The following is a 26,177-nucleotide window of genomic DNA, read 5'->3' as shown; positions in this document are numbered from 1 at the left end:
TATGCCTACCATTCTTTTTCCATGTAGACCAAACCAAAACTGACCAGTCTGCCGTAATTGCTACACCAAGTACAAACCTAAGCATGCAAGCTACATCCATTACCAGTCTAACGGAATGTTGAGGACAGATGTGGTATGTCCCTGTCTGCAACCACCATGTGCCAGACCCAACAAAGTACTAAAACGTGATGAGTGCATGATACAAATACAATGTAATGGCAAGCAATAGACATTTTTCATAGAACGAGTTAAGTCCGTCATATGGATGAAGAAATGGTTTATGAAAAGAAGGGGACACTGTTCCTTCAGTAGTGGAATGGAATGAAGGAACAGAACAGCAACAGAAACTGCAGTACAAGTACCTGTACATACCCAGTGCTCAGCTCTAGCGCTGGGGTTGTGATGCGGGGAGGGTGAAGAGGGGGGGGGGGGATGGAGTAGCTGCGCGACAGACTTAGTTTGACATTACGTTTACTCTCTGGAGGTAGAGATTGCACTTTGTATTTTTGCCGTTTGACAGTTGGTATAAGTTCGTAAGTTATGAGTTAATAAAACTCATTGTAGCATCCAAAAGTGTCTTGTAGTTGGCTTACTATGACGATGAACATGCGGGGTAGGATTGGCATTGTTGTGGACATTTTGTGTTGTTTTCGTCGTGCCGAGGTTTGGGTCTCGTGCCATTCACTCAGCGTCACGTATTTTCTCGTATGTAGAAGCGTACGATATGCTAAACTCAATGATGTCTTTTAAGGAAGTGAGGCCAGATTAGCAGCAAGGGAAAGCTGTTAGTGCTGATTCAGGTTTCTAAGTTCTTGATATAAATCTGCTCAGTCACAATAACGCCCGCAAGAGTTACTTTGACGTTAATGCAAAAATTCTTTAACAGTAAAAAAGCTGAGCGGTATTTGGAAACACTATCAATGCTATACAGTTTGCAGGGGATCCATGTGCAAGTTTTCAATGCTTGTGAAAACGCAGATTTCTGTAACATAATGTAACATCTTTGATTGTATTGACGTTTACGTCACTGCGGCGGCAATGACGGCGTGTAGTTCAAAATTTGTAGTCATTGCTAACTGTTTTTTTCTTCTTGGAATTAAATACGTCGAAGCGAAGAAAGAACAAAAACACCCTCCTCCTATAGTATTTCCGCAAGCGAATGATGGAAGAGGTAAATAGATATCATCTCAGTTTTTACTCGTACGCTCATATATTGACAGGGATAGGTTATTAAATTCTGTTAGGATTTCTGTCAAGCTGTCAAAGATTATAAATTAGGTATACAATAATAACACCAAGAGTACAACTCCTGGCTGCACCCACCGAGAGTAAAGTTTGACGTCTCTCAAATTTTGTTTGGTACACCATTGGTCGCGGCGAATTAAGATCGCGTCCTTCTCCTGACCATATACGATACAAAGGAGAGCTTCAGCAAAAGGAGTTGTAATATCACATACGGCACAAAAAAGTTATCTGTTGTTTTCATTTTAAAAATTGCGATTGTATCATGACCGTTGTCATATGCTTTCCTCGGGTGCAAATAATGACAGCAGAGAATCGTTTCACAGATTGCTTCAGTTGGATATTGGAGAATATATAAACGATGAATTATAGATTCCTATTGAATTACACATAAATAATAATTTGGAGTACAGTGACGTGCAAATTAGATGTGAGATGAATGTAATTATATCATTAACACCATGTTAACAGGGCTTGTCTGTACATAACTGCATAGTTCGCGTACTCCTTTCTTTTAGTAGTGGGCATTCACACGAAAAAGAATTTGCATTCAACGAAAAAAAAAGTTGATTTTCGAACATTCGTAATGCCGTAGTGCAATCCCTACAGACTGAAAGTCGTTACTGGATATTGTTGTCTTCTGCCTGAAGATTGGTTTGGTACAGCTCGTCACATGAGTTTAACCTGTCCAACCCCTTTCATCTCTGAAAAGCTACTGCAACCTACATTCATTTGAACCTGCCTACCGGTGACACTGTGTTCAGCTCTTTTTTTGCCTTCATATACAATTGTTAGCCCCAGACTTTGCTCCAGTATTAAACTAACGAATTCTAGATGTCTCGGGAGAATCAGCCCTATCAACCTGTATTAGTCAAGTTGTGCCACAAATTTCATTTCACCTCGATTCTGTTCAGTAACATCTCATTAATTATACAATCTGCTCATCTAATCTCTTGTAGCACCCTATTTCAAAAGCTAGGATACATTCCAGACAAATACTTCAAAACATTTCAACCATCAAATGGTAACAGCAGTGTGCTAGAATTGTATTGTTATCTGTGTGTTCATATTCATTTTCTTAGGTGGGAAGCAGCACTATTATGGTAATATATTTATTGGTTTATCACCATGAGTGAAATGCAATTATAACCCATTTTGATCAAAATTGTTAAATGTATTTCATTTGTCTTAGGCCTAAGTGAATAGTGAATACTGAATACTTGGATTTGAGACACACATCAGCATTCTGAGTTGTAAGAGATTGGTACATAATTGCACCATAATTTTCTATTGCTTGCATATTGGTTAGTAATCAGTTCAGTCTGTAGAAATGTGAGAGAATTTTGCAGTGATTAATTTTATAGACACGGGAATGTTCCTTAGTATTGTAAGTTCATGGTTGAAAACTTAATAATTTATCTATGGGTGAAGCAGTTAAAAAATGCCACTCATTGTTGTTTTCATTAATGGTAAAATTAAACTAAAGTGGTGTAATATCCTTTATCAGTTAAGGTGATGTAATTGTTAGGGCAGTAGACTTGCATTTGGGAGGAGTGTTGTTCGTATCCCTGTCTAGGCATCCAGATTTAGGTTTTTCCTGGTTTGCTTAGCGATTAAAATGCCTGAGAGAATAGTTCCTTTTAAAAGAAATGAAGAGTTTCATTCCTTATCTTTGTCAAATCCAAGCTTGTACATGACCTCACCACTTAGATTCTTTCCTAGGGCTATATTCTTTTGTTACTCATAATGCTGTCACCATTTTCTTGCTTGCATGAAAACTAACACATCCTACTTTCTAAGTGATTAGTGTGAGTAACATATGGAACATAATTAAAGAAACAAGAAAATTAATTTGCATTTGTCATTACATAAATTATTATTTTTTTCATAATACTATTTAAGCATAAATTCACTAGTGTCAGTATTGTTGACATTATTGGAGAAAAATGTAAAAATACAAGGAGACTGTATGGCTGACTTAGATTTCAAAGTACTATTGACCATATGGGAATTTCGACTCCTGAAGGTAAGTTATGGACAGAAATTCAGTTTCCTTGTAATTTTATATACTAGTAATTAAACACACGTCAGGCAAAGCAGTTATGGAACTCAGATGATTTGATGGTGGGGATATGATATTTATTCTGTGCAGTGTGACACTAGTATATAATTTATAGTTTCATCATCCTTTACTGTCAAAAGATTTTGACAATATGGTGATGTTCTTGCATTAAGTGCTGCATATTCAAGATGTAAAAGTATGGTATAATAGTGTTCCATATTATTTTGGGAAAAGTGTCTTGTCCCTAACTTGTTGCGATAATTCTTAAGTGTAGTGTTTCCTGACGAATTTTAAGTGTAAACTGATGATCAGGAGTGTCTGAAACAGAATGTTGACAGCAAGCTATAGAATGATGTCCATATTGATGCGAATTTAAACGAAAAAAAAAAAAAACCATATTAATAGAATCTTCCATCAGTTCTTGGTAGAACAACATTATAATAAATGAAAAGCGCCAGTTTGATTATGTTCTGCTGTAAAAACATAAAAAAAATAATATTTTGTAACTTCTAAAGAAGCTTAGTTCAGCCACATTCGCACTTTGAATCATTACAAATTTGGGGAGAAAACTCAGTAAGCTGACTTATTTTGCACATTTTCATTCAGTAATGTCGTATGGAATATTGTTCTGGGGTGACTCATCTTTAAGAAAGAAAGGAAGTCTTCACTGCCCAAAAACTCGTTCTAAGAATAATATGTGGTGTTAACCCACAATCATCTTGTAGACATCAGTATTTTGAGTACTACTTTGCAGTCTATTTAGTCCCTCATGATGTTTATTGTGAAAAATCCACTGCAGTTCATAAGAGAATGATGTACATAATTACAATACCATAAGATAAAATGACTTATTTTGGGAAAAGTGTCTTGTCCCTAACTTGTTGCGATAATAGCCTGTCTGATAAACTTATCTATAGAAAAAGGAATATTTCCAATGTGCCTGAAAAAGAGTAAAGTAATCCCTATACATAAAGGAGGCTGTAAAAAAGGCCCAGGAAATTACAGACATGTAACTATTACATCTGTACTCTCGAAAATAATAGAAACCATAATAATAGACAGAATATTAAATTTTATACAAACATGCAATATTCTTAATAATGATCAACATGGATTCAGAAAGGGCAAATCTACCAAAACAGCAATAGCTGAATTCGTAACACTTGTAACTAAAGCACTTGATGAACAGAAGAAAGTCTGTGGTTTGATCTGATTTTGTGTTACATAGGTCCAACTGTGTTGGGTTCACAAGGACGTGGAATGAGTCAGTTTTTTAACAAGTACCATATGATAATCTTACAGCGTATACAGACGTTTGAGTAGATAATTATATAAAAATTTACACAGTACATTCTTTGAGCAGCGATACAGAAAAAAAGACGATACATATTTTCTTAGAATCATTAAAGCACTATGGAAAAACAGATACAGAGCTCAAGTTAAATAACATTCTTAGTGGCATTATGTCTACTTGTATTATATAATATTAAAATTTTACAATTTATTTATTTAAAAATTCATCTAGACTGTAAAAAGCTTTTTCTGGCAGAAATATTTTTAGTGCTTTCTTAAATTTACTCTCGTTATGAATCTCTGTCTTTATTTAGGAGGAAGAGCATTGAAGAGTTTTGTTCCAGTGTAGTGGACACCCTTTTGTGCCAAGCTCAAATTTCTATGCTCGCTGTGTACGTCATCCTCCCTCCGTGTGTTATGCTTGTGATAATTACTGTTTGGTTGAAATATCTGTATATTTTTACAGACAAAATACATGAGAGAAAAAATATATTGGCACGTAGTCGTGTGTATTTTAAGTTTTCGAAAGCTATTTCTACATGAGTCTCTTGGGCGCAGTCCACACATAACTCTTGAAGCTCGCTTCTGAGCAATGAACACTTACAATTTCCTTGCTAATGGCTGGTTGCCCTGAAAAATAATGCCATATTCAAGAAGTGAGTGAAAATAGCCATAGTATGCCACTTTTGCCGTGTTAGGTTCAACACATGTAGCGACAGCTCGTAAAGCATATGTAGCAGAGCTAAGCCTCTTACAAGATCTATAATATGCGAAGACCAGCTTATTTTCTTGTCAATGTGCACTCTAAGAAATTTTGTTGTTTCCATTCTTTCTATTGGCTGATTACCACATGTCACACTTATCTCTCTCTCTTTTTCTGTTTTTGTACAGAACTGAATAAATGAGAGACCATTCACCTTGAACCAATTGACCACATCTGAGATATGTGATTAATGGATTCCTCAAGATTACTATCTGTTACACTGCTCATAAAAATTGTGGTATCATGAGCAAAGAAAGTAAATGTACGCAGCAGGCTTGTACATGGTGGTAGATCATTTATAAAAATCAGGAATAATAGTGGCCCAAGAATTGAGCCCTGACACACTCCACATGTAATGGAACTCCATTCAGAAAGTGAGGAAACATCACATACTCCACCTGAGCTATTCAAGACAACTTTTGTTTCCTGTCTTGGAGATAAGACTGTAGCCAGTTGCCTGCAACACCACTTATTTCTACTAATTTTGCTTCTTGCAAGAGAATCTGGTGATCAACACAGAACAATTCACAGAAGACACAAAGTGATAGCTTTTTTTCATTAAGGATTTGTAGGACTACTTTTGCAAGTGCGTAGATTGCATCTTCTGTTGAACAGCCCTTTTGAAACCCAAATTGGCCCTTGCTGATAACTCCATTCTTCATGAGATGATCAGTAATTCTTACATGTATTAGCTTTTCTAGAATTTTAGAGAAAGCTATCGGCAAAGAGATAGGTTGATAGTTAGTTAGTTCAGTATTATCGCCCTCTTTGTACAGGGGCTTCACAATGGCATACTTAAGTCTACTGGGAACAACACCTTTCTGAAGGGAAGCATTGAAAATATGACAGAGAATGTCCCTTATCCACACACAAGAACATTTCAATAAATTACTAGAAATATTATCAACCGCTGCAGAGTTCTTACTTTTTAGAGACATGATGATTTTTTGAATTTCATCTACAGTGACAGGATTAAGGTACATTTCTGAAATTGTGTTTGATATACAGATTGACAAAGAGTTACAGCTTCATCAACATTGGGCTTGCAACCAGTCTATTGAGTTACTGTTAGGAAATGTTTATTAAAAACCTGTCACATTTTCGGGTTTATCTACTATGGTACCTTCATATCTGATTTTATTTACGTCTTCTTTGCTTTTTGTATCTCTTCCTGTTTCTTTTTTTACAATGCTCCAAATTGTTTTTATTTTATTGTTAGAATTATCTATTTTCTCCTCATAATAAAGGGCTTTTGATTTCTGTATTAGTTCCTTTAAAATTTTACAGTATAATCTATAGTGTTCCCATTTTTCTACATCTTTAGATAATCTTACTGCAGCATAAGTTTCCCTTTTTGTTTTACATGACTGTTTTATACCTTTTGTAACCCAAGGCCTACTTACAGAATTGTGGTATATTCCTGGACTTATCTAAAGCATCTGATTGTGTACATCATGATATCCTATTAGAAAAGCTTCATTGTCATGGTATAAGTGGGAAGGCAGTAGATATCATTAAATCTTTTTCGGAAAATAGGAGGCGGTGTGTAGAAATAAAGCAAAAGTGAAAAATAATATTACAGGTGCCTTTTCAAATTTTGAAATTGTGAAATATGGAGTTCCTCAAGGATCTTATCTTGGTCCACTACTATTCATTTTGTATGTCAATGATATGACCAAATCAGTATCTAAGAGTATAGTCATGTATGCAGATGACACTTCATTTGTTGTTACCAGTCCTACAACAGATGGCCTGCAAGAGAAGGCTTCGCTAAATATGAAAAAGTGGAAACAATTATTTCAGGGAAAACAATCTCTTTATAAATGGAAATAAAACAACATATATGCAGATACATGCAAACAAAAACACACTTTGGACAACATCACAGTCGGGCACATAGTTGCAAGCATATTCCTGATGAGAAAAATGTCAAAGTCAGTAAACAGACACACACAAAAAACAATGTACTATGGGCTAGTCCATCCACACCTCTCATATGGCACCCTGGCTTGGGGAAATGCAAATGTGCACACACAGAGGGTATTAAGATTACAAAAAAGAACCATATGGTTCATCGCGAAAGTATCACCTAGAGAATCCTGCAGAAATAAATTCAGGTAGCTAAAAATTTTAACAGTAGCATCAGTATATATATAAAACAATTATCTACTTATAAATTAACTGCACTGCATTGCTAAATGAAAAATATCACGAACACAATACAAGAATAAAAAATAATTATCATATTGAAGGAAGTAGGCTAAAATTATCAAAGAAACTGTAAATGCTGGGTGCATACTGTACAATGGATTACCACAATGTATAAAGATGATAGAAATTAACTATCTTTTAAAAAGAAAATTAAAAGGACATCTAATCAATATTTGCCCTTACAGTGTTAAAGAATATCTTGAAATAAACAATTAAATAGTGTGTAAGCGTAGGCTTCCGCGGCCGTTGTCTTCTTCAATAAAATTCTTCAGGGTATCAGACCGCATCGTCATAATTTTAAAATGCGCCAACGTTTCGGCCAGTGTTGCAGCTAGCCTTCATCAGGGCCTTACGTTAACTGCTAAATGAACACACTTGGTTCCTTAAATAGCTGCACAAGAAAACCGTGTCGTTACTTGATTGGCTGTAAAAGGAGGAGGAGGAGGGGTGAAAGGTATGCTTTATTGGTGTTTCCTTTATTATCTGTCATTGGCTGAAATAGCTGTTTTCTATTGGTCTTTATATTAATCCACCCCATTGGAGGAGACGGATGAATAGCGAAAAGGTGATGGCTGTGACGTCACACTGTTTCCATGCTGTCCAGAAGCCGGCTGCGGCGTGCCATTGCTTTGTGTGCTCGCGACCACTACTGCGGCTCTCCGCGTGTCTGCATGGGCCGCCACGGCTCTGCCGCCGCTCTGTAGCCCTGCTATTGCAGGCAGCCAAGACCTTGGAAGCTTGTACCCGTCCTCTCTATTCATGTTGGCGGGTCTTTTGGCTATTTCTATCGCCTCTCTAATCTTTCTTTTGAAAGTGAGAGGCTGTTTCACCAGGACGCGGGCTTCTTGAAAAAATATTGGTTTCCCGCACTCGTCTCGGTGTTCCACCACTGCTGACTTAGTGTGTTGTTTCAGGCGGATATATCTTTCATGTTCCGAGAGCCTTGTGCTAATCGGACGTCCCGTCTCACCTATGTAGACTAATCCACACGCACAACCAATTTCATATACGCCAGCTGTGTGTAGTTTGTCAACTGCATCCTTGGTAGAACCCAGCATGTCTGATTATTTGTTTCTGCTTCGGAAAATTGGTTTGATGTCGGCTTTTCGTAGAATTTTGCCAATACGTTCGGTGACCCCTTGTACATATGGTAACACAGCAATGCTCTGTGCCTCCTTCTCCTCTTCCCTATTAGTCTTCTCCCTTGTCGACATGGTGCTGTCTATCATCTGCTTCCCATAGCCATTAGTTCCGAAGATGGACCTGAGGCGTTCAAGTTCTGTCTTCAGATGTTCTTTGTTGCTTATCCTGTATGCTCTCTTCGTTAGCGTGTGCAGGGCGGACGTCTTCTGCGTGGGGTGATGGTGGGAGGAGGCGTGAAGGTACCTGTCCGTATTGGTTGGTTTCCTGTACACTTTGTGGCCAAGTTTACCATCAGGTTTTCGATAAACTTCCACGTCGAGAAAAGGCAGCACCCCATTCTTCTCTGTTTCCATTGTAAACTGAATTTTCCTATGCTGTTGGTTAAGGTGCTTGTGGAAGTTCTGTAACTCCTCTTCTCCGTGGGGCCAGATGACGAAAGTATCATCGACATAGCGAAGCCAACAATTTGGACATAATGGTGCACACTGGAGGGCTGTTTCCTCAAATGCCTCCATGAAAATTTCAAGTGGAGAGGTCAATTTTATGAACAAACTGACGGTGTAGCTATGGGCTCACCCCTATCGCCTATCGCAGCAGAAATTTTCATGGAGGCATTTGAGGAAACAGCCCTCCAGTTCGCACCATTACGTCCAAATTGTTGGCTTCGCTATGTCGATGATACTTTCGTCATCTGGCCCCACGGAGAAGAGGAGTTACAGAACTTCCACAAGCACCTTAACCAACAGCATAGGAAAATTCAGTTTACAATGGAAACAGAGAAGAATGGGGTGCTGCCTTTTCTCGACGTGGAAGTTTATCGAAAACCTGATGGTAAACTTGGCTACAAAGTGTACAGGAAACCAACCAATACGGACAGGTACCTTCACGCCTCCTCCCACCATCACCCCACGCAGAAGAAGTCCGCCCTGCACACGCTAACGAAGAGAGCGTACAGGATAAGCGACGAAGAACATCTGAAGACAGAACTTGAACGCCTCAGGTCCATCTTCGGAACTAATGGCTATAGGAAGCAGATGATAGACAGCACCATGTCGACAAGGGAGAAGACTAATAGGGAAGAGGAGAAGGAGGCACAGAGCATTGCTGTGTTACCATATGTACAAGGGGTCACCGAACGTATTGGCAAAATTCTACGAAAAGCCGACATCAAACCAATTTTCCGAAGCAGAAACAAAATATCAGACATGCTCGGTTCTACCAAGGATGCAGTTGACAAACTACACACAGCTGGCGTATATGAAATTGGTTGTGCGTGTGGATTAGTCTACATAGGTGAGACGGAACGTCCGATTAGCACAAGGCTCTCGGAACATGAAAGATATATCCGCCTGAAACAACACACTAAGTCAGCAGTGGCGGAACACCGAGACGAGTGCGGGAAACAAATATTTTTTCAAGAAGCCCGCGTCCTGGCGAAACAGCCTCTCACTTTCTAATGAAAGATTAGAGAAGCGATAGAAATAGCCAAAAGACCCGCCAACATGAATAGAGAGGACGGGTACAAGCTTCCAAGGTCTTGGCTGCCTGCAATAGCAGGGCTACGGAGCGGCGGCAGAGCCGTGGCGGCCCATGCAGACACGCGGAGAGCCGCAATAGTGGTCGCGAGCACACAAAGCAATGGCACGCCGCAGCTGGCTTCTGGACAGCATGGAAACAGTGTGACGTCACAGCCATCACCTTTTCGCTATTCGTCCGTCTCCTCCAATGGGGTGGATTAATATAAAGACCAATAGAAAACAGCTATTTCAGCCAATGACAGATAATAAAGGAAACACCAATAAAGCATACCTTTCACCCCTCCTCCTCCTCCTTTTACAGCCAATCAAGTAACGACACGGTTTTCTCGTGCAGCTATTTAAGGAACCAAGTGTGTTCATTTAGCAGTTAACGTAAGGCCCTGATGAAGGCTAGCTGCAACGCTGGCCGAAACGTTGGCGCATTTTAAAATTATGACGATGCGGTCTGATACCCTGAAGAATTTTATTGAAGAATTAAATAGTGTGTCAGTATACATTTTTTGCAGTGTAGTTTAATGACATTTTCTGTGAAAATTCTATTAAATATATGTGTATGTACTATCTTTTTGTAACTAGCTATGTTTATGCAAGATTTATGTAAACATGAAGTGTCCAATATCATTGTAAGAAATGATCCACGGACAGATAAGGGGTGCACAGTTTTGCCAGCAAACTTTTTGATAACTTATCCAATGATACAAAATGTCTGACTGTAAAGGTAAATTTAGACAGACTGCAAAGGTAAATTTATAAACTAAAAAGTTTCTCCTTGACAGCTCCTATTTCATGGAAGAATTTCTAATTTTGTGATGTGTAAAAGGTGACGTTAGGAATTATTACTTCATAACACTACTAAAAAAATAAGTAAGTTGTAGGTGATCAGCTGTAGCCATATATTTAAAAAGATTGTGTAATGTGAATGTAAAATGACTCGTTTCACATCATTATGATCAATTACCGTTTATGAAAAGAATCCGTGAGAGTAACTCGGAATCCCTCATGTTACAAGCAAGATTCTGTGGTTTAAAGTATAAAAGGAGGTTGGTTGAGGTATTACATACCAATTCTCAAACTCTCAGCCAAACTGAAGTGTTTTTATGGTCAGTTGCAGAGAAAGTTTTTGATAGAGCAACACTTCTGTTTCTCCAAGAATTCCCAATTTCTTGCATGCTACTGAAGAAAAAAAGGTGGACTGTAGTGCAGAAATTGTCTTTGACTTATTGAGAGCTACATTGTGTGGAAATTGTGTGTACTTTGTTTGTTACAATCCACTGTTCCACATTTCATCCAAATCTGAAATTTATTATGTTGCATTAATGTTATAGTTTATGCACAACATACGTACAGAATATGCACCTAAAGATTCATTGGGTTTGTTTATTATGAGATCCAGCTTTTCTCAATGTACCTTGTAGTTTTAGTTCTTTTTACTGAAAAGTGCGCAAATATAGTGCTCAGGCTATGCTATAGATCAAGGCTAACAAAATCTTTATTTTGTATTCACATCTGTTGGTTACAGTAACTGATTAAATTGTGACCTCCGACCTTATGTAGACACCAGGCTACACTGCAGATCAGTCTGTCATCACAGCTAAGACTTTAAGGTGCAGTACTTTATCGCACTAGAGCTGGCTGTAATGTGTGACACAGTCCCATAGCTCCATTTTCGTGTTATATTGGAGGATGGTGGAGGTTTCCATTGGTATCACAACTTCTATTCACTTTTTGTTTCTTTCCTCTACTTCTTTATCAAATTAAGAATCCATGTGCTCAGTGTAGAACATGAACATGAACATGAACATAGGTGTGAGTGAAAAGATTTTTGAAGACTCATGCTAGAATTTTTCAGAAGACACTTTTACTGTATAGTAGTATATTTTATTTATTTATTGTTTGATGACTGAGAAATACAGACAACTATTTACTACAAATATATACATTTCTGCACAGATACACACAATCTTGAGTTCAGTATGGGTTCATAGCTCTTAAGTCGAGGCTGGAAATTGGGTCATAAGCTCCTGCAGACAAATTGTAAAGGTGTTTCATTGTTCCTTTGAATGCTCTTAAGGAACATTAAAATGTTACGTAACTTTCTGTTTGGTGCTCTTCACTGCAGTGATATTCCATGGAGGACTTCCATCCCCATTGGTGCAGCAGTGCTGCACATCTGCCTGACTCTGTTCTGATCTAATTCAGGATGCACCAGTGTTGTTGGGTAGGATGTATTAAATGTTCTTTGGCCCTGTTTAATGTATATACAAGGGTGTGCTGAAAAGTAATGCCTCCAAATTTTTTATGTGAAAATTCTTAAAGCTTTGAAACAGAACAAACATTATTAACATCTATATCTTTATTCTTCATGTCTGTGTCTTTATTTTGCACTGTCACAATGAACATATTTCTCCCAAGAGACCAGTTTGTTGTTACTGTCATTGTAGAAGACTTGACTTCATTGATGGAGCCACAGTCTCCTTCTGCTTGCACCGCTTCACTACTATGAAAGTGAAGTCCTCAAAGGTGTCCCTTAACTTTTGTAACAGATGAAAATTGGATGGGGGGAGGGGGGGGGGAGGATGAGGCCAAGTCGGAAATGTATGGATGATGATCGGCGACAGTGAACCCAAGGCGTTGGATTGTTGCAGATGTAGCGGTGCTCGTGTGGCATTGTCAAGCTGGAAAAGAGGGTGCTCTATTTGTGGATGAACTCTTCAAATTCGAAACTTGATTACAGCACACTGTTTCTCATGCATTTACCTTACATTCTGGCATGTTATGTGCTACAATTTGGTGCTCTATCGACACAGGATTATAGATATGTAGGCATAAAAAATAAGATTTATAGTGTAATATTTTTTTTATTTAAAAGAAGAGCAGAAGCATTTGAGATGTGGATTTAGAGGAGGATGAAAGGGATAAAATGGGTAGACAAAGTGAGAAATGAGGTGGTGTTGAGAAGAGTTGGGGAAGAGAGAAAAATTTTAAAGGTAATCCGGAAGTGGAAACAGAATTGGGTTGGACATGGATAAGAAGATTGTTTACTGATGGGTGCTATGGAAGGAATGGTGAATGGAAGAAGGAGAAGAAGAAGAAGGTGCCAGATCTTGGATAGTATAAAGATATTTAACAATTATGAGAAAACAAAAGAGGTTAGCAAACGATAGATCTGTATCCAGAGTTACATGTGAAGACCTGCCCCAGGGAAGAACACAGATGGTGATTATTATTATAAAAAAAAGAGTGTTCGCATAAATTTGGAGGTATTACTTTTCAGCTAATGCCTATGCTAACATTCATACTTGTGGTACAATCACTCTAATATACATTTTGTATCAGGCCATACCAGAATAGCAGTTGGTTTTTAAGACTAAGGAAATATGAAAAGTAAAAATTGAAGAATGGAACACAACAGTTGTCATTGGACATTTATTGGCAGCAGGTGTCAATTACTTTTTTGTTGTTGTTTTCAGTCCAAAGACTGGTTTTATGTAACTTGACCTGTGCAAGTCTCATCATCTCTGCATAACAAAGAGTCTATATGCATTTTAACCTGCTCACAGCATCACATTGGTTATAGATCTGTAAAAATGATATTCAGTAGAAACTGTCTCGCAGATTAAAACAGTTGTCTGGACTAGAACTAAAGACTGTAATTTTTGCTTTTCACGTGCAAGTGCTCTACTGACTGAGCTATTGAAGCCTGATCTACCTTCACAGCTTCCAAACTTCATATAAGTTCTCCTGCATACCTTTGAAACTAGCACTCCTGGAAGCAACATTATAATGGAGAATTGACCTAGCCACTGCCTAGATGATTTCCACTCTGCAGTGGAGTGTGTGATGACTCGATACTTTCTGACAGATTAAAACTGTGCACTAGACTGAGACTTGATTCTGGGTCCCTTGCCTTTCGCATGCAAATATTCTGCTCACTGAACTATTCAAACATCAGTGTTCAAGTTTTGGTTTGGCACAGTTTTGATCTGCTATGACATTTACAATCAGCACATACTGTCGTGCAGAGTGAAAATTCATTAATGAAATATTCAGTGACGTGGACAATGATCGTTTAAGACAAGTAAATTTTTAGTTCTCTTTTTCTATCTCTTTTGCAGTTTTAGCCATATTCGTCACCCATGCAAATTGCAGGTCTAGAATACTGATAATTTTTCTAATATACGAAGTACAGGTATAGTGTGCCTAATGACCAGTTATAAAAGATGAGTTTGTAAAAGCCATCAAATATCTGCATCTACCTAAAAATGATTTACGGAACTAATAAAATATGTAAACTGTGTAAGAGAATATATATCAATCCCAGAAACACAACATTAAGGAAACAAAGTTTGAAGTGCAGAAATCATTAAGTATGTTTTCTTACTGGCTGCAAATCTCATTTGAACAAATAATACAAATAATTGTCTTTTGGTCGTTTCAGGATTTGGGCCTCAATATCAGTGGCTAGATTTGGAAAAGGCAATAGAAGTTTCAAGATTGACCCAGAAACCAATTATGGTTATTATTCATAAATCATGGTGTACAGCATGCTCAGGTATTTGTAGTAACATAATTTCTGTATAAGTTGCAAAAAAATTGATTCTTTGGTTTTGCTAATTACTTCAATCTACATGCACTCTTGGATTTCTCAAATTCACATAGTAAATTCTGTAGAACATATGAAATCAGTTTTAAATAACTGACATTACAGAAATATTGAACCTGCCAATACCACTCATGAGATAATCAAAATAGCAGACGTAAACTGCTCATAAGAATAAACTGTAGAGAAAGACAGAGATTGGAATACATGCAGCAAATAATTGAGGACATAGGTTGCAATTGCTACCAAAATAACTAGACCTTGTGTTACACTTCAGGTCTTTGTCATCACAACCTACATATTTCAAAAAATAATGTAGAATCAAAATGTACATTTTCATTATTATGTTCTGTCTCTTTTCATGTATGATGTTGCGCACGACAATATCATTGTTCACAGGGCAAAGTAGACATCTGGTATCGTAGGTTCATCTGACACCATACTACCAGCAGAAAGTATTGTGTTGTGCTTTACTGAACCTTTTAATCATTTCAGTAAAAAATTGATGGGCTGTCAACACTTTTGCCGTGAAACACATATTGCTAATGTTTGCCTCAATGGATGGCTTTTTATTAACATTACCCATCATTTCTGGCATGTAAACAATATATTATTGGTGCAGCCAGCTCCATTTACAGAATGTGCATCGTTGACACTGACAATATTTTAATAGCAAAAGATTCAGATATTCATCATGTTATTTCAATTTTTGTACATAACATTTTTGCTTGCAGTTCATGTTTACAGTTGTAAATCTAATATTTAGATCTTTGTTCTTCTGTAATGGAGGGTTGTTTTACATTATTAGCTAATATGTTAGTACATTGTAACTGGTTTTTGTGTGTTTGTAATCAGATTGTCTCCAGAAAACCGATGTGTCAGATTCACTTTTTAATTCCATTCAGTAACTCTTGGGTATTTTCTTAGAAATTTCGGTCTTTTATGAATTTGGTGTACATGTGGCATGGCAGGTTCTTGGTCACCTACTTTTCTGTGTAGTTGGAATGTTTTTTTCTTCTTGGAGGAGTTCAGCTATCTATTCTCTGTTTTGCAGATATGAATTTGTTGCCTGTTCTCTCACTGATAACATATTATAGTTTGATACAAAGATAGTGTAGCCTGAGAAGTCAAATGCCTATGAAAGGTATAAAAATTAATTTTAATTCTGCTCTTAATTGTCAGTTACCTTTAAATTTTCATTCACAAACAAAAAATGGCTCTCTTGGTAAATTTTGATGTATGGAAGTTACATTGAGTTACAGAAGTAACTAGACCTATTTTTTTATTTTTTATTTATTCTATGGCCTTCATTGGACCATTGTAGTCAAAAATACAAAGTTCTAAACAAGTTGTTACACATGGATACAATTTGGTTCGACAATAACTTGATATATTTAGGTAATATAATTATTAGAGGCTATTCTTATATGAAAGGTGTTTTGCTCTTCTGTCTGCCCAATATTTCTTCATTCTTTCAGATATTTTCTTTCTTTCTTCATCTGAGACAACTCTTCCTGTACTCCTTTTACTGATTTTCATTTGTAGTCTGGTTTGCGGGTCTTGCAGTATTCTGGTTTTCTCTGTCTTGTTTTTTAGGTCATCTACTGTAATTTGAAGTTCTTTTATATCTTCCTTAATTTCTGTGATCCATTTAATGTCGCTATTGCTATTCCACAATTTTTGTATTATTTTTTTACTAATTCTGTTTTCTGGAGTTCTCGCCAGATGTCCAAAGAATGAGATGTGTTTCTTCCTGATTGTGCTCATGACTGGTTCTATTTTGTTATATACTGTTTCATTTGATGCTATTCTCCAATGTCCATTTATTTTATACTGTTTATTTATACATGTCCTAATTATTCTTCTTTCTATTTTTAGTATTCTGTCAATTTCTGCTGTATTAGTTGTTTTGAAGATAGTTTCAGCTGCATACGTTATTTCTGGTTGTGTAACTGTTTTATAGTGTTTTAATTTTGCATCTATAGATAGGCTTTTTTGTTGTATGTAGTTTTGGTAATGTAATTTGCATAGTTCAGTTTTTTTATTCTATTTTGCCATGATGGCTTCTCATTTAGATTGTATGTTATTATTTCGCCTAAATATTTAAATTTATCAACAATTTTGATTTCCTGTTCTCCTATTGTAATTTTGTTTGCAAGTGGTGGATCAGTTAGCATAATTTCCGTTTTTCCAAATGATATTCTAAGGCCTACTTTCTCTGCTATTTCTTGTAGTGATTTCACTTGTTGCCTGGCTTCTTGAACGGTGTTGGCTAGGAGAGCAAGATCATCAGCGAATCCCAAGCAGTTTAAGCTAATATCATCTTTTGCACTTCCAACTCTTATCCTCTTTGGATTGTCCTTGTACCATTCTCTCATTATGTATTCCAGTGCACAGTTGAAAAGTAATGGTGATAGGCAGTCACCTTGTCTTAAGCCTGTTTTTATGAGGAATGGTTCCGAAATTTCTCCTCTAAACTTCACTTTTGATTTGGTGTTGGTTAGGGTGAGTTGTATTATTTTAATTAGTTTTGGATGGAGTCCTAGATTTCTTAAAATTTTTAATACTGAAGGTCTGTGGAGACAGTCATATGCCTTCTTAAAATCTACAAATGTTATTGCCAGAGGTTTGTTCTGTTTCTTGTAGTATGCCATAATCAATTTTAAACTAATTATCTGCTCTGAACAGCTTCTCCATGGTCTGAAACCTCCCTGATATTCCCCTAACTCCTGTTCTAATTGCTCCTTGATTCTTTCATAAAGGATCTTGGATAGAATTTTATATGTGCAATCTAGGAAAGAGATTCCTCTGTAGTTGTCTGGGTTGCTCTTATCTCCCTTTTTGTGTGGTGGGTGGATGATAGCTGTGGTCCAATGTTCGGGAAATTGTTCTGTTACCCAAATTTTTGTTAGAGCCATGTGTAAGAGGGTCTTGACTGTGTCACTTTCATATTTCCACATTTCAACAAAAACCTGATCTTCTCCACATGCCTTATTTTTTTGTTCTTTAAGAATTTCTTCTACTTCTTGGAAAGTTGGAGGGTCTAGTTTGTTAGGTTTGGTTTTTATTGGGGTATTTATGTTGATTTGTAAGGGTTCTTTGGGTTCCTCGCAATTCAGAAGTTTGTAAAATGCTTTTGCCATGATTTCTGCATTCTCCTTGTTACTGTGTGTCATTCTTCCATCTTCATCTTTCAGTATTAGCGTAGGGGCCTCATATTGTTGTAGTTGTTTCCCAAAGATTTTGTAGTAGTTCCTGGAGTTGGTTTTATGATAATTACCTTCTATAGACTTTATAATATCTTTATGAAATCCTCTCTTGATTCTTCTAATATTTTGAGTGAATTTTTTTCTTTCATTTTTTAGGTTGATGGCATTTTCTTCAGTTTTATGTGTTTGAAACTTTAACCATGCTTGGTGTCTATCTTCACGGAATTTGTCACATTCTGATGTCCACCATGCATGTTTCCTTCGTGGGTTCAAGGGAGCTAGATTTTCTGCTTCTTTTTTAAGATTAGGCACTAGTTGTTCTAGATCATCTGTTAATTTGATGGTTTGTGTTATTTGTTGGTACTTATTATTTTTAATTAGCTGATGTGGGTCAAACCTCCTTTTTATTTTATTAGTTTTTCCGGTCCTCTTCTTTAACGGTGTGAATTTGATTTTAATTTTAACCATATAATGATCTGAGCCTGTGTCTACTCCTCTCAGTACTTTAACATTGTGGATCTCCTTATGAAAATTTTTGTCCATACTGACATGGTCTAGCTACCACTAGCCCTTCCTCCAGTCTGGATGCTTCCATGTTTTAAGTTTCCTTGGCTTCCTCTTAAAGTATGTTGATTTAGATATAAGGTTGTGTTCTCTGCAGAGTTCTACAAGTCTTTGACCGTTTTTGTTTGTAAATTTATGTGGACTCCATTTACCAATTATATCTTTATATTTCCTTTCTTTTCCCAACTGAGCATTGAAATCTCCCAATAAGATTTTTACATTCTTTTTATTTACTCTGTTCACAGTTTGTTCTAGAAGGTCCCAAAATTTATCTACCTCTTCCTTTGTTTTTGTTAGACAAGTTTTTTCATTTGTTGGGGCATGAGCATTTATTATTGTATAGGTTTGATTCATTGTTTTAAAGCTTAGAGTCGCAATTCTTGGTGATACTGCTTGGAAATCCGCTACTGAATCTATTATTTTTATGTTTACTAAAAACCCTGTTCCAAACTGGGGACATTGTTTCATTGCCCTCGGTCCTGGTTTCCCATTATAAATTCTGTATCCTTGTGATTCAAATGGGTCCTCTGTGGTGTTTCTCATTTCTTAGATACCTGTTATTAAAATTTTTTGTTTATTTAGTTCATCTGTGAGCTCCTTGAGTTTTCCAGTCTGAAGTAGTGAGTTTATGTTGTGTGTTGCTATATAATTTATTTGCTCATGTTTAATCTTCTTTTTGTGTTTTAGTGTGCATTTGAATGGTTGCAAACGCTCCGATTCGTTGCTGTCTTCTAGTTGACTACCCACCGAATCCGATGTAGCCTTTTCCTGCCTTTTTGAGCAGGACGGTGGAATTTTTTTCCTAAAAGACCTTTCCATTTTTGACTGTCGAAGGTTGTCAACCTTAGTTGGAGCAAGCTCCGATTTACAACTCCGGTTGTTAACCGCAGAGGGTGTGTTTGGTCCACGAGAGCTATTTTATTTCACTCAAGTCCACCAGTAAACCGGTGAGGACTTCCCTATCCGCCACCTGGGATGCGCAACGTAGGAGTATCACCTCTCCTCCTACCATGACAGCATAGTAGACCTATTAATATCAATAGGCCTAACTATTGTGTGAAAGGTTTTGTAGAAACAGCGTGGTTTGAAGTCATTGTTGTGGTCTTCAGTCGGTAGACTGGTTTGATGCAGCTCTCCATGCTGCTCTATCCTGTGCAAGCCTCTTCATATCCGAAACTGCTGCAATCTACATCCTTTTGAATCTACTTACTGTATTCATCTATTGGTTTCCCTCTATGATTTTTATGCCCCACGTTTCCCTCCAATACTAGACTGATGACCCCTTGATATCTTAGGATGTGTCATCATTAGTTACATAATCTACCTATCTAATCTTCAGCATTCTTCTGTAACATCAAATTTTAAAAGCCTCTTTTTTTTCGTTCTTGTTTAAGGTGTTTGTTGTACATACATGGCTATATTCTAGACAGATACCTTCAGGAAAGATTTCTAAACATTTAAATCCATATTCAATGTTTACAAATTTCTCTTCTTCAGATATGCTTTTCTTGCCATTGCAAGCCTATGTTTTATATCCTCTCTACTTCGGCCATCATTGGTTATTTTGATTTCCTAATAGCAATCCTCATCTATTACTTTTAGTGCCTCATTTCCTGACCCGATTCTCCCAACATATCCTTGTTTTGCTTTTGTTGTTGCTCATCTTATATCCTCCTTTCAAAATGCTGTTCGTTCTGTTCAACTGCTCTTCTAGGTTTTTTTGTAGTGTCTTACAGAATTACAATGCCACTGGCAGCCTCAAAGTTTTTATTTCTTCTCCCTGAACTTTAATTCTTACTCCAAATTTTTCTTTTGTTTTGTATACTGTTTGTTCAGTGTACACAGTGAATAACATCGGGGATAGGCTACAACCCTTGCTCACTTATATCTCAACCATTGCTCCTCTTTCATGTTCATCAACACTTATAACTGCCATTTGGTTTCTGTATGAATTGTGAATAGCGTATCCCCCCGTGTATTTTACCCCTGCTACCTTCAGAATTTCAAAGAGAGTATTCCAGTCAATATTGTCAAAGACTTTCTCTAAGTTTACAAATGCTATAAACATAGGTTTGCCTGTCCTTAATCTATTTCTAAGAGATGTAAATGTTATGTTTCGATTTTCTTGCACTGCGTCATCTGACAGCAAATAGTTGGAGGTCTAAAGGGTCTTTGCTACAAAGATAGCATGTTACTTTAAGCTATATATATCATGGAATGTTGTCAATGCGAAAGGAGAATTTTGGTTTAAGGTACTTAATTGTAGTCAGTGTTTAATTCACATTGTTAGATTATAGAAAAATAAATTTACTGTTAATTACCAATGGATCTTGAAGTTTTGTATGATTTTCAGCTATGTCTTTAAACTGAATTCACAAATTTCAGGTTCAAGTTGGATGTTTCAAATAATAGTAATAATAATAATAATAATAATACACACTAGGCAGAGATCAGAACCAACCAACACACAGAAGAAACCCACAAAACCAGCATGGCAACACAGGCTACAGATCAGAATAGAAAAACTGAGAGAAGACATCGGACAGCTAACACAATTTATAAGAAATGAAATATCAGACAAAAAACGAAAAAGGTTAGGTAAAATCTCACAACAAGAAGCTATAGAGCAGTTAGATGAAAAGAAGCATAAATTACAAGTATTGGCCAAACGACTTAGAAGATACAAAAAAAGTGAAAATAGAAGGAAACAAAACCAAACATTCAACACAAACCAAAAGAAATTTTACCAGACAATAGATAACACACACATTAAAATAGACAATCCACCAAACATAACAGACATGGAACACTTCTGGAGCAACATATGGTCAAACCCGGTACAACATAACAGGCATGCATGGTGGATACAAGCAGAAACAGACACATACAAGATGATACCACAAATGCCTGACGTGATAATTTTGCAACATGAAGTCACCCAAGCAATTAATTCTACTCACTATTGGAAAGCCCCTGGAAAAGATAAAATAGCAAATTTCTGGCTAAAGAAGTTCACCTCAACACATTCACATCTACCTAAATTATTTAACAGTTACATTGCAGACCCATACACATTCCCTGATACACTTACACATGGGATAACTTATCTGAAAGCTAAAGATCAAGCAGACACAGCAAACCCAGCTAAATATTGTCCCATAACATGCCTACCAACAATATACAAAATATTAACTTCAGTCATTACACAGAAATTAATGACACATCCAACACAGAACAAAATTATAAATGAAGAACAAAAAGACTGTTGCAAAGGAGCACGAGGATGTAAAGAGCAACTGATAATAGATGCAGAGGTGACATACCAAGCTAAAACTAAACAAAGGTCGCTACACTACGCATACATTGATTACAAAAAGCTTTTGATAGTGTACCCCACTCATGGTTACTACAAATATTGGAAATATACAAAGTAGATCCTAAATCGATACAGTTCCTAAACATAATAATGAAAAATTGGAAAACCACACTTAATATCCAAACAGATTCAAATAATATCGCATCACAGCCAATACAGATTAAGCGTGGAATATACCAAGGAGACTCATTAAGTCCTTTCTGGTTCTGCCTTGCTCTGAACCCACTATCCAACATGCTAAATAATACAAATTATGGATACAATATTACTGGAACATACCAACACAAAATCACACATTTGCTATACATGGATGATCTAAAACGACTGGCAGCAACAAATCAACAACTCAGCCTATTACTAAAGATAACAGAAGTATTCAGCAATGATATAAATATGGCTTTTGGAACAGACAAATGTAAGAAAAATAGCATAGTCAAGGGAAAACACACTAAACAAGAAGATTACATATTGGATAACCACAGCGACTGCATAGAAGCGATGGAAAAAACAGATGCCTATAAATATCTAGGATACAGACAAAAAATAGGAATAGATAATCCAAATATTAAAGAAGAACTAAAAGAAAAATATAGACAAAGACTAACAAAAATACTGAAAACAGAATTGGCAGCAAGAAACAAGACAAAAGCTATAAATACTTATGCTATACCAATATTGACCTACTCATTTGGAGCAGTAAAATGCAGTAACACAGACCTAGAAGCACTCAATATACTGACACAATCACAATGCCACAAATATAGAATACATCATATACATTCAGCAACAGAAAGATTCACATTAAGCAGAAAGGAAGGAGGAAGGGGATTTATCGACATAAAAAACCTACATTATGGACGGGTAGGCAATTTAAGAAAATTCTTTATAGAATGAGCAGAAACTAGCAAAATACACAAAGCAATCACTCATATAAATACATCAGCTACACCACTACAATTTCATAACCACCTCTACAACCCTTTAGATCACATAACATCAACAGATACGAAGAAAGTAAATTGGAAAAAGAAAACACTACATGGCAAGCACCCGTATCATCTAACACAGCCACACGTAGATCAAGACGCATCCAATACATGGCTAAGAAAAGGCAATATATACAGTGAGACGGAAGGATTCATGATTGCAATACAGCATCAAAAAATAAACACCAGATATTACAGCAAGCGTATTATTAAAGATCCCAATACCACAACAGATAAATGTAGACTTTGCAAACAACAAATAGAAACAGTAGATCACATCACAAGCGGATTTACAATACTAGCAAATACAGAATACCCCAGAAGACATGACAATGTAGCAAAAATAATACATCAACAACTTGCCATACAACATAAACTAATAAAACAACACGTTCCCACATACAAGTATGCACCACAAAATGTACTGGAGAATGATGAATACAAATTATACTGGAACAGAACCATTATAACAGATAAAACAACACCACATAACAAACCTGACATCATACTCACCAATAAAAAGAAGAAATTAACACAACTAATCGAAATATCCATACCCAATACAACAAATATACAGAAGAAAACAGGAGAAAAAATTGAAAAATACATCCAACTGGCGGAGGAAGTCAAGGACATGTGGCATCAGGATAAAGTTGACATTATACCAATTATACTGTCAACTACAGGAGTCATACCACACAATATCCACCAGTATATCAACACAATACAGCTACATCCAAACTTATATATACAACTACAGAAATCTGTAATTATTGGTACTTGTTCAATTACCCGAAAGTTCCTAAATGCAATGTAACATATACCGTACAGTTAAAAGGAAGTCACGCTGGATCAAGATCCGCGTCACTTTCCATTTTTAACCAGACATAACGTCTGAGAAAGAAAAGAAATAATAATAATAATAATAATAATCTTTGTTTGCCCATAGTAGCTTTAGAATCATGGACAATATCATTATTTTGTATATTCACATTAATAAATCATATCACTAATACTGAAATTTAGTAGGTTTGAAATAAAGCAAGAGAAAAACACGTTACACATAAGATATCAGTAAGCAAACATTACCTACTGATAATGTTCTAGACCTGCATGCCAGTCACTGTGGCCGAGCAGTTCTAGGCGCTTCAGCCTGGAAAAGTGCGGCCGCTATGGCCGCAGGTTCGAATCCTGCCTCGGGCATGGATGTGTGTGATGTCCTTAGGTTAGTTAGGTTTAAGTAGTTCTAAGTTCTAGGGGACTGATGACCTCAGATGTTAAGTCCCATAGTGCTCAGAGCCATTTGGACCATTTTTTAAACCTGCATAAAAATATAATAGAAAGTGAGTGTATACATTTTCCAATGAAAACTATTTTGAATTGCCTTTTTGATTTTCGTGAAGGTGCTGTACGCAATGTGGCATCCCATTAGTGAAATGTCTTCCAGCAGCAAATGGATTATAATGCTCTTTCATTACCCAGTATGATATGATAATCATTGTGACTCTCCTCACAAACCACGGACTGTAATGTGAAAGGGGGGGGGGGGGTGTTGGTGCACCTCAGTGATACAGATGGTTGTACGATAGTTGCAGCCATATCTGAGGGATGACTTATCTGACTTTGAAACATTAGGCAACTTGGCCTTGCTCAGCTGAAAGCAAGGGGATTTACAGCCATTACATTTCCCAAGTGCATGCATCTCCACTGTTTGGATTAATAATGGTGACATTCTCTCGGATAAAATATTCTACAGCTAAAAGTCTCCCATTCAGATGTTCGGACAGGACTACTCAGGAGAATGATGTCATTAGAAAAACAAATCTTTCATTCTTGATTGAAGTATGAAATGATAGATCCATTAACTGGGCAGTTAGGTTAGACAACCAGAAAAGAGAAGAGGACATGTTGAGTTAAGTTATAATATGAGTTAGTGTAGCACAATGGGAGGAAGAACAAAATATCTGGTGAGCTGAGTAAAGGGTTATCAACAAGAAATTATATGGGGGTAATGCAGGAATAGGTCTAATATGATGAGTAAGCAAAGGGGAATGCGGGTGAACTATAGTGACAGCATAGTGAACACATTATTATTGCCAAGATGGACACAAAGCCAAAAACCACCACAATAGTAAAAGTGTGCGCCTATCATGCTCTGATTAAAATAATTTTGTGGTGACAGATGTCAGTGATGGATAGTCAAATTGCCAGCTAGCACACAACATGCTGTGTGGTCATGTAGTCAATATGTGCACTAGCACCAGAAAAAAAAGCAAGTATTTACGCCCTGTTGTCATTATCTTCATTGTTAATGACTAGGTCAGTGGTCGGGGCTACAGCAGCTTTAGGAACAGCAAAGCATAGTACGATGCCATAATCACATGTTTGAAGGTGAACAACAACTGTAAAATGAGCATTAAGTCACACCTGTGTTGCACAGTAACAAGATCTCTAAAGACGTGGAAAAAAATTGTGAAAAGTGAATGCAGTTGCAATTGAATTTTTGTTGACACTGTACAACAAATGGAAGCACACCTGTTATGTCTGTATCACTTTCACATTGTCTGTGTGCAACTAGAACTGATGTCAGAATTTAATGAAATATAATGTAAATAATTAAATAAACATAATAGCATAATAAGTTCTTAATTATTGTTTTCCATTATACATTAATTCTTCTATGCTTCCATCATTACTTCCTTTGTGTTGCTTACAACATTATACCAGTGCAAATTTGGTTCACAGCACCACTTGCCAGTCTTCACATTTCTTTCAGCATGCATTGTTTAATTGTTCCTTGCCACATAACTCTTAACTTGAACTCATATTAGTTCAATGCAATTAAAGTGGCAGTTATGTGATAGCAGTCTGAGGATCCTGTGGCCGTATTGTTTGCTGAATCATGTACCCCACATTGTTGATATTACTCTGAAATTAGATGTATTTTCTTTGGTAGCAGTAAGAACTACAGAACGATTGACTTGTCCAAATTCTGTTTGCTTTTAATCAAGACAAATCTCTGTTTCATTTTAGTGCAGCAACCAATAACTAAAACAAAAGAATCATATTGAAAGGATAGGTTGCTACTCACCACACACAGGTGGTGTTGAGTTCTAGACAGGCAGAATGAAAAAGAATGCTGGATGTATTCCGCTATCAGACTATATCCTTAATCAGATGAAGAAAACTC

General features: G+C 36.7%; 1 protein-coding gene across 2 annotated transcripts in view; it reads left to right on the top strand.

The window, feature by feature from the left end:
* The first annotated feature begins 1,023 nt into the window (after window positions 1-1,023).
* The window catches only part of LOC124615745 (thioredoxin domain-containing protein 12-like), a 53,103-nt gene continuing 27,949 nt past the window's right edge, over window positions 1,024-26,177 (top strand). Inside the window, exons 1-2 of one of the 2 annotated variants that reach the window (XM_047143827.1) lie at window positions 1,024-1,171; window positions 14,691-14,804. In XM_047143827.1, coding sequence (XP_046999783.1) covers window positions 1,039-1,171; window positions 14,691-14,804 — 247 coding nt within the window. In that variant the 5' untranslated portion in view covers window positions 1,024-1,038. Of the gene's footprint in view, window positions 1,172-3,128; window positions 3,269-14,690; window positions 14,805-26,177 lie in introns of those variants that run through there. The other variant, XM_047143828.1, reaches the window with a different exon arrangement.

The sequence above is a fragment of the Schistocerca americana genome, chromosome 5 (genome assembly GCF_021461395.2).
Source record: "Schistocerca americana isolate TAMUIC-IGC-003095 chromosome 5, iqSchAmer2.1, whole genome shotgun sequence".
Lineage (NCBI taxonomy): Eukaryota > Metazoa > Arthropoda > Insecta > Orthoptera > Acrididae > Schistocerca > Schistocerca americana.
This window is presented reverse-complemented; position numbering and strand designations above follow the sequence as displayed.